The sequence below is a fragment of the Abramis brama genome (assembly GCF_963993115.1).
Source record: "Abramis brama genome assembly, chromosome: 5".
Lineage (NCBI taxonomy): Eukaryota > Metazoa > Chordata > Actinopteri > Cypriniformes > Leuciscidae > Abramis > Abramis brama.
In genome coordinates, this window is record NC_139967.1 from 7,819,967 (window position 1) to 7,835,411 (window position 15,445).

At 37.1% G+C, this 15,445-nt stretch overlaps 1 protein-coding gene across 5 annotated transcripts in view; it reads right to left on the bottom strand.

Annotated features, from left to right (window-relative positions):
- The window catches only part of ksr2 (kinase suppressor of ras 2), a 109,929-nt gene extending 94,738 nt beyond the window's left edge, over positions 1–15,191 (bottom strand). For all 5 annotated transcript variants that reach the window (XM_084113755.1, XM_084113758.1, XM_084113757.1 and 2 more), the window contains exons 1-2: positions 14,409–15,191; positions 4,069–4,209 (exon numbers count right to left, since the gene is read on the bottom strand). In XM_084113755.1, the coding sequence (XP_083969881.1) occupies positions 4,069–4,209; positions 14,409–14,585 (318 nt within the window). In that variant the 5' untranslated portion in view covers positions 14,586–15,191. The remainder of the gene's footprint in view (positions 1–4,068; positions 4,210–14,408) is intronic.
- Positions 15,192–15,445: the final 254 nt, after the last annotated feature.

The window sequence follows — 15,445 nt, forward strand, 5'->3', positions numbered from 1 at the left end:
AATATTAAGCAGAATAACTGTTACCAATATTGATAATAAAACATTCTTGAGCAGCAAATCAGCATATTATAATGATTTCTGAAGGATCATGTGACACTGTAGTAATGATGCTGAAAATTCAGCTTTGATCACAGGAATAAATTACATTTTAAAATAATGGGATTTCCCATTACATTTCATATTAAAATGGGAAACCATTATTTTAAATTGTAATAATATTTCACAATATTAATGTTTTACTGTATTGTTATATTAAATAAATTCAGCCTTAGCATGAAAATATGTAATAGTTAAAAAAAAATATATATAATATATATATATATATATATATATATATATATATATATATATATATATATATATATATATTTATTTGGGAAAATCAAAGAGAAATTGCAGAAGTCGGCAACACATACAATTACTAATGCTGTTATCAACAGTAAATTATAATAAACTTATAACCTTGGAGCAACCTGATGTTAAGTGCTTTTCTTACAGGTTAAAACCTTTACATACATTAAAATTCAAATATTAAAGTCCACATGAAATCAAAATTGACCATATTTACTTTGTTTGCCTAAATTGATCGTTTTGTGGTGAACAATTCATCCATGCAAGTCAATCCACACAAAAAAATATTTTGGCTTCGTAATCTTTAATCAAAATCTGAAAATGCCCCTCCCCTCTGCATTGGAGGACCTTCCCTGATGACGTAGGTTTGAGGACTTGGGTTGGGAAACGCTTAACCACTCCCCTCAAACCGTTAGTCTGTTATGAGCGAGAGATGGAGAGGAGGAGCGCTAGAGTAAAACCCTGCCCTCTGTTCAATATTCCTTTTCACTGGGAAATACGTCACAACACTGGAGAAAAGTCGTTTGCAACTTCCGGTTCACGCGGACTTTAAACACTTAACTTCAGCATCTTGAATACACATTTATTTTCTTGGGAGATGTGTAAAATAAATATGACATCAGTTTAGCTTTTAATTAATACAAATGTACTCTTCTCATGGCCTTGGTTCCGGAAGTATTTTTCACCATTCACTTTTTCCATTGGGATCTTTAACAAGTTTGTTTAAGAGTTATAAGCCATAAACCAAACCAACCAGCTATGAGTTGAATCAAAGCATTACAAACTTTAACTTGAATCTAAAAGTATGTGAATTCGGACAAAACTGCAAATGTACAAGACTGTGCACTTAACGGCTTTAATGAGGGAAAAAACTACAATCCCATGAAGCACTTCGAATGATATAATATAAAACTATTGATTTAAAGATGTAGATTATATATACAGAAACAAATAAATTGAAATTATGTGGGCTAAAGGCTTTAAAAAAAACAGTGGAAAAAACAACAACTCGTAGCTCACAGTAGGTTGGTCTTTAAATGTTTAAAAGTTACTGTTCAAAATCAATTCCCCTATGGAGAAAAATTAATATGATATTGGAAAAGGATAAATGAATATGAATATATAATTCATATATAACCGACTGTTGCATTCTATATAGTTGCAATTCCTTCTCCACATCAGCAGGGGGCTTCAGCACATTGGACAGCGCCAACACTTCAGCACTGAGGACAGCGGCACAGGAGAAAAACCTCAAGGCCTTCAGAGTATCTTCTGTTAGAGACCTTCTGTATACAATGTTTCTTCCCATTAGATGGGAAATATTTCGAAATATAATGCATGGGGAGGCTCAGAATGAGCTACTTCCCCCAAAGATCCTTCATAAAGATGCTCTCACTGGCCAACTGACACATTTACATCTAATTATACATAATCTCTTCAAACATGTCTGAATTTCACTTTAATTACAATATCTAATTTTTCTATTTATTTCCTATTAGTTTTCTGGCATTTTTCTTAATCCCCTTTGTATAGACATAGTAGCTTGTAATACATTTCACAGCTAGGCCTAAACTCTGTGTGTGTAATTTGTTAGCTTTATTAAGATTTTATTAAGATCTTTTTCTGAGAAGTTCCTATTATCAATTTCAGCTTGGAATCAAACACTGAGAATGAAACTATATAATGTAACACTGTTAAGTTTCCATGAAGAACCTTTAACATCCATGGAACTTTCCATTGCACAAAAGGTTCTTTACAGTGGAAATCGTTTCTTTAGATTATTCAAATGTTCTTTACACTAAGAAAAAAATGGGTCTTTTAAGAACGGTTCACTGAAAGGTTCTTTGGGGGAGTGTAATTAAAGCAATTAAGGGGAGTGAAATTGTCAGTATAAAACTTATTTAGTATAAAAATATTTAGTGACATGTTTTCTTCTAGCGCAGAAGGACATTGTGTCGCCCAAACACGCCCTGTGACCGATTCTAAAGATGTTGTCATGTCATGTCAATCACAGAGCTGATTGCCTAAAACAAATTAAACAAATTCTAACCTCTAACCCTAACCTTAGGGTTGGTAGCACACACTAAAACAGTGGTCTCAAACTCCCTGCAGTACAATGCCCTGCAGAGTTTAGCTCCAACCCTAATTAAACACGCCTGATCCAGCTAATCAAGGTCTTCGGGATTACAAGAAACTTCAAGGCAGGAAAGTTGGCGCTGGTTTGAGCTAAAATCTGCATGACAGTGGCCCTCCAGGAGCAGAGTTAAAGACCTAAAAGATAGCATTACTGTTTGTCACAATCGGATCCATCCATGATATTTTCAAACTCTGAACTGAATCCTTGTCTGAACTTCTCTTGACAGGTGACTGCATGATGGAGTTGAACAAGGAAATCAACTGTGGGACAGGGTTAGGGATGGGAAATGTACAGGTAGACACGATTTAACGGTTGAATTTTGTCAACCAGTAGATATTTTGGACTATGGTCTCTATCGCGGTAACGCTCACGTGGCGTTGCTGTGCTGCGCCGTCATGAAAGCTTATCGTTTGCATGCGTTTTTAAGCATTGCAGTTTAAAAACAAGTGATTTTAAACCGTTGAAACATAGTGAAAGAGAGCTAATTTCATTATATGCGGGCTATCTGAGAGATGGTTTCTGAGCACTGTCTGAGAGAGACGCATACACTAAAGCCGTTTCTGAACTGCAATTATCTTTGCAAGTATCCTTGTAAACACAGTCATTTATGTCTTAAATGAACGTAAACAGTTGAGAAAGAAAACGCATGTGCAACAGTATATTGGATCCGTACATCCGGTTTTAAAGTGACAGCAGCCTAATTTACCTGCTGTCGTCTGTCATTAATGTTAATCAAACCAAAAAATCTGTCACTGCTCTTGACTGAATCACTTTTGTCAATTTATAGTATTTCATATTTCTAGTGCTTGAAGTTTTTCAGGTAGATCTATTTCTTTATTCTACTGTAGTTTCTTTGTTCTTATTTTCTCACTGGCTGTTTACTTGTCTTCAGAACGCTTCAACAAGAGTTTGGTTACACTTTATTTTGATGGTCCCCTTCAGACATTCTTGGCTGGTTTCACAGACCAGGCTTAAGCTTAGTACCAGACTAAAATGTATGTTTGAGCTGTTTTAACTGAAAGTTATTTTTATCTTAAAATATGTCAGTGCCATTGTTTTGTCTTAGGATGCACACCAGTAATGTTATTTTCTAAGGCATGTTTATAAAACCTACTTAAATGTCATGTAGTTAAAAAGTTACTTATAGTATGTAGAATGTCTGTTAAGGGACCATCAAAATAAAGTGTTATCAGATATTAAGCAGAGAGTCTACTAATGCTTTACTAATACTCTGATGAGAGTTTATAGAAATGTAGGTGCAATGTTACTTACAGTTAGTAGAATGTCTAAATGGGACCATCAAAATAAAGTGTCACCGAGAGGTTTATTGTTTGTTTGTTTTGTTTTTTTTACATTGGCTAGTATTAGTTTTTGTGATATCGAAATTGGTGACAAGAGTTGTGAAATTGGTATCAAATTTTTTTATGATATAAAAACCTTATTTAAAGCAAAAATAACTATATCATGATATATATCGTTATAGTGAAATAAAATGACTCATATCATAAGATTTTGGTCATATCACCCACCCCTGTTTGCACTTAACTGGTTGAGGACAAAACAAACAGGATTGTACATACCTCAATAACCTCTTTCCTCATGTTAACAATGCGGAACCAATGTCCCAGCTGCGGGAATCCATCCAGGTCCACATTCCGCTCCTGTAAGGACACTTTACGCTTGCAAGAGAGCTGCCGACTAAAGTACTTCACCAGTTTACCCTGGAAAGAAAGAAAGACTTTATATAGCACTCATACTTTAACATCTTTAGTATGTCATAAGTTAGAGAATTTACACCAATGTGTCACGCAGAATGTGCATTAAATTCTGCAATATCAACATAATTTGAAGACCTGTCACTCGGAAAGTTCCCTTCTCCTTGCATGTTTATTAAGATTACAGAATATTTTAAAGTTGGCATGAAATGGGAGTCGTGATAGTCTTTTCTTCACTATTATGATGTACATCAGAGTGAAACGGCTTCTCGAACAATCCATCAGGAATAGACAGGATGGTTGGATCATTGTGGTTTGCTATTGCTGTGATCTCATGTGAGTGACAGGTTGTCACAAGAGAAGAGATGTTGCTGGAAGTTATTTTGATTAAAGCTACACTGTGTAAGATTTTCTCCCATCTAGTGGTGAAATTGTATATGACTACCAACTGAATATTACTTTCTAGCCCCTCCCATTCCGAGGGCGTTTTAACTCCTACGGTGGCCGTATTATTCCAAGATTAACATGGCTTCCAGTTTGACTCCATGAGTGTTCCTTCAAGTAATGAGCTTACTTTAGAAAACTATTACAAATTGCATTTAGTTATTTAGTCAGTTAACATGTAGGTTATGACCTCTATGTAAAACGAATAATAGTTTTACGTTTTCGTTATTTTGGTACCATTTCATTGTTAACATCAGCTATCAGGTTCCCGAACGAATGCAAGCTAATCTTAGTAAAGTATCAGTGCTATCGTTATTCTGTATATTGTACGAGATTAATAGTGTAAGTAAGGCAATGTTTACAGCGTAGGCTACATAATTTCCAATATTGACGTTGGTCTTGTTGATTTGTCTGTCGCGTTGTCGTTTTAATTCTATCCTTCGCTTCCTTGGCGACTCTGCTACATGTCCTCGAGAATAGGCGTGATCATCCATCTTCAACAGGCTTTCAAATCTGCCGGCAGTCGCGAGTAATCTCCCCCTCGCATTCGTCACGGTGCCACTGAGTGTAAAAGCGCGAAAGGCGAAGTTTGAATTTCCAGGTATGTCCCTCTTTGGCTAATATATTTTCAAGATGGAGGCGCAACATGGCTGCCGCCATTCAAGCGACTCGCTCGTATGTATTCTGAATGGCAGATTCTACGCTTACGAGAATACTTGATTAGCTGGTGGAAGTAATTACACATTAATGAGCACATATCATTTTGAAAGATCAAAGTGCTTTTTGATAAGAATCAACTTAAAAAATTACACAGTGTAGCTTTAAAGTAGAGATGCACCAATACTAAGGGTGCTCCTCATTTCTTATTTGTGTATCCTCATTTCCTTTCCTTGCATCTTAGCTCCACCCTTTAGGATGCAAGGAAAGGATACACCTGTGTATCCACGCTCATTACTCCTCAGGAAGCTTTCCTCGCCTCCTTGCAGTGCAATTGGAGAATTAAGGCCCTGTCCTAAATGGCACCCTAAGCACTCGTTGTCTTCCTATGAGTCCGCACTTTCGTGACGTAATGCCGCTTTGACTGTCAGGAAGAAGTCTGCTGCGGAGCCCGCATCAGTGCGAGCTCAGCAAAAGTTGCCATTGAGAGCGCATATCGACCGCAGAGGGGGCGCTCGCGAGCACCCTTCTGAGGCCTAAAATGACAAATGGGACACCCTACTGTCTCACGGACTTAACGGACATTTACTCACGGCAGCCATTGTAAGTCCACAAGACCTAAAGTGCATATGAAGTGTGCCATTTGGGACATGGCCTAAGATGGCCTTCAAAATGGTTAAGTTCGATCAGTTTCCGGGTCAAGGGCTGGAGGACGGCGGAGGGAGGAAATGAGAAAGCATCAATTGGAGTATTGAGAAGCACTCTAAATTTCTCCACCAATACGATAGCCAATTATTCAGAATGATATCAGAATGATATACATTTGGTACATTAATATAATATTAGAGGTTAAAATTAACAACAGAGCCCTGTTATATATTCAACTGCTATTTATTTTCAGAAATAATAATAATTATTAAAATAAAAACTGTATACTGTTTGTATAGAACTCAGTTAAAAACAGTTTTTCATAAGCACTTGTCTTCATGACATATTCAAACATACATATATAATTAACAGTAAATAAGCTTCTCTCTAGTGTTTTTTAAAGCTAACTAACCAACAGTGAACACTAGATAACTTTGGATAACCTGAGGTAAATGCAACGTTAAGTGAAATTTTTCACAAGCTGTTTTATTGATGTCTTTCCACGGTTGAAACACTGATTTAGCGATTAAATTAGACATTCTACATTTCTATAAGTTGCACTGTATCTTTCAACATACCTTTTGAAGTTCATGCATGCATTTTCATGCTGCCGCTTGAACTGAGATGCTACAGCGATCTGTCACGTCACATTTAAGAACGTCAAAAAACGCCATTTATTGTTTGAACTGCGTGATAAAATGCACAGAATTTGAAAGCTGAGACTTTGTTTCTTATCAGAAACAGCAAAGCGCAAAGCTCTTGGGAGGCGCAGATCTGGCAACCCTCGCTTGAACTACGAAAGATGATTCATTGGGTCAAATAGAGCCTGCAGTAACCAATGATAGTCAACTTCACTATTTTTTTAAATGTGCGTCCGAAATCGCACACTGTCTTAGGTACCATAGATATCATATATAAAGGCTAGATGTCTCGTGCGCGCTGCTGGCCAATGGAGATCGACGTCCGCACACGGCGGCCATCTTGCCACAGTGGACTCACTCACTCGTTTAATGGTGCATATACTTTTAAATAACCATAACTTGCTCAATTTTCTACCGATTTTCAAACGGTGTGGTTTGTTATAAATGTCAGAGATGTAGTTATGACACTACATACATACACTGCATACATATGAATAATTATAACATACATGTTCAAGCATTCGGAATTATAGCCACGTTAATAACGTTTGTAAGAAACCAAACCGTTTGTAAATCCGTCAATATTTCAGCGAGATATGAGGATTTGTGTGCATGCTGATCACTCACCTAATGCACAGCTTCACTGCGGTAAGATGGCCGAACGGCGATGCCGGAAGTGACTGCGCCATAAGACATCTAGCGTTTATATATGATATCTATGGTAGGTACTACATTTGAATTTGAACTTTGCGACCGTTAAATAAGTACGTTCAATATGGTATGAATATATGGGTAGTGAATGAAATTCGGACGTACTACATCAGCCATGTGTTCACGTGAACTACCGGCGTCAGTTGCATCACTTCACTGCCATTCATAAATCCTCTCCCGTGGCCTCATGGGATAGTAAAGTATCCATAATTTTGCACACTTCAGAATCTCGCTGGAAGTAGTAGATCATCCGCAATTTTAAAAATAATAATAATAATAATGATGTGCATGGATAAATCAATATTCCGGAATTTTCAAGGTTGACTTTAAAATGTGTGCAGATTCCAAGGTAACTGTGTATTTTTATCATATATAACTGAAGTATAATTAGTTGTATGACACACATGCAGATCCATAAGCAAACTCTAAATGCAATGCTTGGCATTTGTATCTGTCCTTAATGTCATTCAATATTTTATGATCTTTTTGAGCTGATTTTAAGCATGTTGAAAAAACATGAATATTCTAAACTGGACAAGTTTCCCAAGACAGTGATGTCACTGCAATGTCTGTGCAGGGAAACGAGGAGGAATACAAAGAACACAAAAAACTCACAAGACACACTAGCTATTTTCTATAGCATCTTACAGTTTTCTTTTATGTATATACTGTATCTCTCTTTATGGTTAAAATAGCATCCAGTGGTTAACAAGGATACAGTGCTGAATAAAAGGGTAGAATTCTATAACATACAATATAATTATATTAAACATTAGAATGTGACAGCAAAAAATAAATAAAATAAAAATAGCAGCACTGTACAAAAACACATTAGTAAACAAAGACCTATTTTGCAGACTTAACTATTCACAAAACTATTTGTAATGGAAATTTTTGATTTTCATTGATTGCAGTATGAATCTCCATTTGCAGTAAGATTTTGAAATAATATTATAGCTGACTTGTGTTTCTGAACTAATGTGAACACTGTGAGACAAAGGGGGAGACAGCTGAAAAGGGAACCTCTGACCCCTTGGGATCAGAGGTGGTCCCATTTGGGACTTCTGAGTTTGTAGGAATAAACTCAGAAGAATTAGATCACTAGAAAACCTGTCCTTCTATAGATAAGAGCCGGCCTGTAAGAGACCTTGGAAAAGATATAAAGGCTCTGTTTCTTCCTCCCTCGTTGTCGCACTTGTTCCACAGACTGTACTTGTGACTTCTGTGTGGCAAATGGGCCTTCTTGCAAGAATAAAATACTTTTTAATGATCATTTGATTTCAGAGTGTCTCTTACGCAGTGATGATTGTTTAATGAGAATTTTTGCCACAACATTTTTTGCCACAACACAAAAAAATGATTCTTACATCAAGTAAATATTGCTAAAAATGCTTTTTCTGTCATGATTTTTAAAGCACAGCAGGTATGTTAGAATAATGCATTTTTGAGTTTAAATAGGTTTACACCGAATAAAGGTTTTGTGCCTCAGCTCCATTCCCAGCATGCACTGGGGCATGAATAATTAATATGGTTGCATTGTTTGACTGTTTAACAGTTTTATTCACACAGTTGTTCTGGGTTTTGTTTTCACATTTAGAAAGGTATTTCATAAGTAGTTTTTCCCCCATGTGATTTCACATGAATATACACTGGGGGGGAAAATGGTGTAGAAGAAATTTTCACTCAGAAATTGCACAAATAATTACAAAGATACTGACAAGTAAACACATTGAATTAAATAGAAATTATTAGATAACATGAGAGGATGCATGAATGATTAAAAGAATGATGTGCAAAAAAGCAATTTATAATTAATCTATACATTCACTTAAACATTGAATTAGTAATCTGTAAATTAGCAAACTGACTGTTGCCCTTTTTTAAATTCTGTTTGTTTGTTTTTTTACAATGTACAAAATGTATAACATAGAGTTTTTGTCCACAAGTGAGCCTATAAGGTAATAAATGTAACACTCATAGTGAGATTACGGTTGACAAATCATCCAGAAACTGGATGCCATCAAGATACATTTTGACCTTTTAAACTAATGAGTAAATAAGTATCAGCTATTTGATCGTTTCAGCCTTATCAGTTTATTGAACACTCTCCATCTACATCAGAAGTCTGTTCAGTTTTAATTGTGTTGGGTTGAACTCCCTTGGCAACACTGTTTGCTGAATGTTACTGTATGAAAACAAAGCATGTTGTCTGTGGGTCCCAGCTCAAATGCAAAGATTAAAGCCTAGAGATGTTCCTTCAAATGCATTTTCCCTCAAAGTTTTCAATTCACTACCTGAACTAAATACCCTGACTGAACTGAAAAATAACTGACCCAAATAAACTGACTTATAAACTCCTGTCACAATACACATCACTCTCTCGTTATATTGCGAACAAAACAGATTAATTCTTTAACCCAGGGAATTCCAAACTTTTTTTCCTTTGGTAAACCCTGCTTTAATCCTTTGATGTCAAGTCAAGTCAACTTTATTTCTGTAGCAACATTTAAAACAACAGAAGTCGACCCAAAGTGCTTTACAGATCAAGCAAGATTTTTTTTTTTTAAACAATACAATAAATTGCAGCATCATATCCACTTCAAACCTATTCCATCATCTATTCAAAAGCCACAGAATAAAGATATGATGTATATTTTTTTTTAAATCGCAGAATTTAAAAAATGAAAATAATACCCTAATGTTTTTAGTTTTAAAAACAAACATATAATCACCAATCTTTTTTTATTTAGAGAGATTTACACATCTGTCCAATACAGTGGATTGAAGCAATGTAGTTTCTAATGTAATTTGCCAGCGGCAATTTGTAAGCAAAGGATATGCTTGTTTTAACACATTAACATTAACATACACTGAATGTTATGAATTTAGAAGACAGCATATAATCAATTATAATCCCTGATTATAAAATATTACAGATTCTATCAGTAGCCTATCTGATGTATTTGAAGGACAGAGTTATAATTGCAATTTACTTTAAAGGTCCAGTAAGCAATTTCTGAGAATCATTGTTGAACACTGTTTGATAGGCTATTTGAAATCAAACACACCCCTCCCTTCATTGCTCCGCCCCCAAAAATGCACAAACACACAATGCAAGAGCGGATGTAGCAGAAGCGACGCAAAATAAAGTTTCTCGAAAAATAAAGTGAAGGTGACGAACGACAAGGAAGAACAAAAAATGAACATACAGTACACAGGAGTAAGCAAGAGTTCGTTGTTAGTCGCCAGCAGTGCACACTCAAAACCAATGTTATGGTCATTTCACACTGCAACCGTGAGCGGTGCGTGAGCAGCACATATTTATTTCGACGTCCATTTTAACCAATGAGTGCATTTAACTTGGAGCAGTAAAGCAGCAGTGAAGCGGGGGTTTCAGGGCCGGGTCTATTTTTGCTGCGCTGATCACGAAATCAAAAATATTGTAATGTTGTACACACCCCATGTTAACAAACTTTCAAGACTATCAAGTTTAAACATGACCAACTTATAAAATCAAATGTATAGGCTAGTTGTCTAGCCTATTAGGCTATATAGGCTAATTTAAATTAGGTTTTCAGGCCTTCCCGCTCTTTTGGATATTGATATTGCTATCTGCCTGTTTCAAAGAAATGTTATTTTGCTTGCTTTTACAGTAATGCCATACATGCTTAAATATAAAAATGCTTGAATGCTATATGAGTGGAAAGTACCTAAAATACTTTGTGACATAGATGTAGGGTATAAACAACTGCATTTGACTTCCTTTGTTTATTATGGTGTGAATAAAGGAACAAGAACCAACAATAAAGGTCAATGAAAGGGTGCATGGGGGTGAAGAGAAAGTGTTAAAATCACAAGCGGAGGAGAAAGTAATGAAGGCTACAGTAAAGAAGGGGAGAAGCGCTAGAAGAAGACAACAGTGTAGGCGACAGTTGATGGATGAAATGGAATAGGAATTCCCCAAAAAGTATAAAAAGAAGTATAAAAAGACTAAGGAGGGAAGCACCCCTCAGATGCTGCCTGCATTAATCATGAAGGACACCTGACTTTTTCTCTTTTGTAATGTCTCTCAGCCATCTCTCTTTCTACAGTCGTTCTTCAAATCTCCCTCTTGCTCACTCTCTCTCCTCCCCCATCAAGAGTGGACACGCCCCCTACTGCTGATTGGCTACAAGTGTGTTATGGGCTCGGACAGATCCAATTTCATCAATGTTTCTCAGAAATCACTTACCGAACCTTTAAACCTTTAAACCTGGAATGAGTTTTTATTATTTTTGGGTGAGCATGTATAGTTAAAGAGGGATCACTGTATCGATGTAACCAAATGGCATATTACGCTTTGAGCATCACTGGTGCCTGGTAAATTGAGGATGCTAATGCACGTCCATCACCAGGTAAACAAGCAAGAACCCCCAGATAATATCTAATGTTTGTAATTATTATTCCATCAACATGAACAAACAAAGTGCTTCATTGTGACATGCTGACACTAGTGACGGCTGCAATCAACAGCCAACGGGAAAATGGGTTTCCCCACGTCAAGTGAACAGAGCACAATTATACTGGAGCTGTTGAAAAGCAGACTATTTGGTGGAGTAAAAAAAAGGATAAATGCAAAGCAATGCCAGCACGCATGCAACAGCACATAATCATGATCAAAAGCATAATCATATAAAAACACAGACCTAATCGCAAAATAAAGCAATACTAGATCATAAAAGACAACTAACTGACTATAGCCAAGATAGTAAGTGTCATACGTACAGTAATATATGGCCTACACATCAAGCCCATAAGCAAGGATCACTTTTTGGACTTCTTGCATCTAAGCAGACCCAGTCTAATATAAAGAAGTATTTGAAGCCTAAACACGCTGAAACAATAGAAGACAAACAACTGACTGCTGGGAGGAAATCTGAGCCAAAAATCACACAGAACTGCAGTTGGATGTGGTTTAGTGTGAAATTCTCCATCCATTCAAACAGGTGCCCAGGGCTATGTGTCCAACAGGGAAGTTGTCACAAGGACTATATCTCTGTAACTAAGGTTTCAAGTTACAAGTCCAGTTGCACAACTGTGTTTTCTCTAGCATTGGTTTTGTATGTTGATTTCAAGCACCTTATTCAAAACTGGTGTTTTAAATGTTGTAATTTTAAACAATTTGTTAATTGCAGTATCTCTCAAAACCATAGTCTGATATTTTTTCCTATGTTAGGCAACATTTTTGCTGTTTAATTGATTTATTGTATACATTTTGCTGAAAAGCCAACAACAAAAATATTGATCGCAACCTGTAGTTCGATTCATAAATGTATTACTCTTATGAGCCGGTTCTTTTCAGTAGTTTAAATCAGAAACATACTGAGCGGCCAATGTAGTCAGATAGATTAATGAAAAAATGAATCTTAAGAACCAGTTCTTTATAGTGAATCAAAAACATGGGCATTTGAAGGGACAGCCATTTGTGGTGGTGTCCGAAACCACAGTGAACGTTATTGAGTGCACTCATTCAGTACCATAAAGCACCGCAATAACAAGGGTACAACTCATGTACACTCAACAGCTAGAGAATACCCATAATGCACTGTGACGGTCGTGCCGAATGAATTCCCGTGTCTCGCCAGAAGATGACGCCCGCAGCTGAATCATCCATCCATCCATTTTCCAAACCGCTGGTCCAATGTGGCTACAGCGTAATATCATACATAGGGGTGGACGATATACCGGTAGACACGATTAACCCGGTGGAAATTTTGGACTATCGTTTTTATCGCGGCTACACTCACATGACGTTGCTGTGCTACACAGTAACGAAAGCTTATCGTTAGCATGCGTTTTTAAGTATTGCAGTTTAAAAACAAGTGATTTTAAACCATTGAAGTGCGGAAAAAACGACAATTAATTTCGCTGTCAGAGAAACTGTTTCCCAGCACTGTTTGAGAGACATGTGCGCATATGAAGGCTTTTATTCACATATAGGCCTAAACATTCATCAACTCACACATCAGCTGTGGAAAACAAAAGCTCAAGCATGTTAGCTTGATGTGCAAGAACCAATGAGATTAATTCTCGTGTGTTACGCAGGTTCAGTTGGGCTTCTGTTTATGTTCGCTGATCAATGTTTAAATGTGAATAAAAGCCTAAATTCAAGCTGTTCATCATATAAAGAGATTGAGTCTTTTCATAAATTTGGACTAAACCACTCAGTTCATATGGATTAGTTTTATCTCTTTATGAACTTTTTGAAGCGTCAAAGTGGTAGTTGTGTAGCTGTCAATGGAGGGACAGAAAGCTCTCCGATTTCATAAAAAATATCTTAATTTGTGTTCCGAAGATGAACGGTCTTAAGTCTTACGGGTTTAGAATGACATGAGGGTGGGTAATTATAACAGAATTACATTTTTGGATGAACTATCCCTTTAAGTCAGCATGAAACCGAGTCTAATGGCTAATAAAACCGGAAATCGTTAAGAAAAATCGCAATCCTACCATACCATTGCTAAGTTTGAGACACGTGACATAAAGGGAAAAAACAACATTTAAACAACATGTGTTTCCTCGCTCTCCCTCTAGTCTAATTTGCTGAAATTATTTATCGGACACCCTGATCTAGATATCGAGTCTTTGGAGAGAAAAAAAAAAACACATATTTGGTCGACCACTAGCCTTCACTGCCATCATGAAGAATATATCTGGGACATTAACTCTTGTTACATAACATACTTTAAAACAATGCAATGTTTATATTGAAGGTACGAATGTTTTAATGACGCGGATGATTTAAAAACGATGATATAAATTAATGTCAACAATAGGCCCCTTTCGGTGTCCATGTTAGCAGCGCGAGCGCACGAACCACCTTCTTCACCACCTGCAGAATGCGCAAGCTCGCGCCTCTCACTGCAGCGCGAGCTTCTTCATTTATCTCGCCAATACAGTCAATTCCCGAGATGCAACTTTAATTTGAAACTCATTTAAAGATGCAAAATTGTATAATGTGCATGCACCCGCGCACACATATGCTCTCGTGACATTTGTAGAAATGCAGGGGGGGCTGGGGTGCAAAATTCACATTTGGGCTCAGGCAAATGGATGCTTGCTTACCTCCAGCGTTCGGATTTCTTTTTGTGTCAAGTCGTTGGATGTGGCACATTTGGTCCTCAGACCTTCCAAACTGGAGATACTAATGTCAATCATGTTTTGCACCAGTTCGCACTGCTGCAAGGCTTTTTGCAAACTCAGATGATGCTCGTCGCTTTTGGTCATATTCTCCTCGTCCATAATTTGTGAGCAGTGGTCCTTTTCTTATGTGCAGGCTACTTTCTTCGCTCAATCAGATCAGAAAACACTTTAGATAGTGCGTTTAATTCTGTGATCATGAAAAACTAGACTCTACGTGTAAGGCGATTCCATTGTTGATATCCTGATGTCCTGACGGTGTTGTCATCAGGGTTGCACAGTTTATGTTCGATGCTCCAGCTTGACTCTACCATGATACACATACATTGAAGGAAGGAAGGAAAAAATAAAAATCAGATCCTCGCTGCGGTGGCATCAGCTAGATCCATTGCGCGCTTGTGAAATGCAACACAAATTGAGACATCTTTGTCACTGATGATTAAGGAGAACGATTGGTGATCTTTCTTAACGATAACGTCTGATTTGACTGCATGTATTCCCCTTCTGGAGCATCATCGGCTGCATCCCGGCGCTCCCCCATCACACCGACATGTTCGCGTCAATCAAATTCACAGCAACAGCATCAGCAGCATCGCACCGCCGACACAAGCAGGGGAGAGAGTTCTCGCGAGATAAGCATCAATGCAGTGAGCTCACTGTTTGAACTCGGAGAACCTTTTCCAATCAAACCACTGTTTTATACGGTCATGCTTTATAAAAGCAGTTTAACTGCCTGTCGCACGCATTGGAAATACACTTGGATAAACAAAGTACACTTGGAAGTAGGCTACATTAGGGCAGTAAGCCCGGACATACTACCCTAATGCATTTTCAAGTGTACTTAACAATTGACAAGATCCACTCCAAAAAATTATTTGACAGATTCAACCTGATGACATTGGGTTACACAGCAATGAAAGTAATTTTAAGAGGCAGGAAAAAATAGTACATGTTCACTTTTT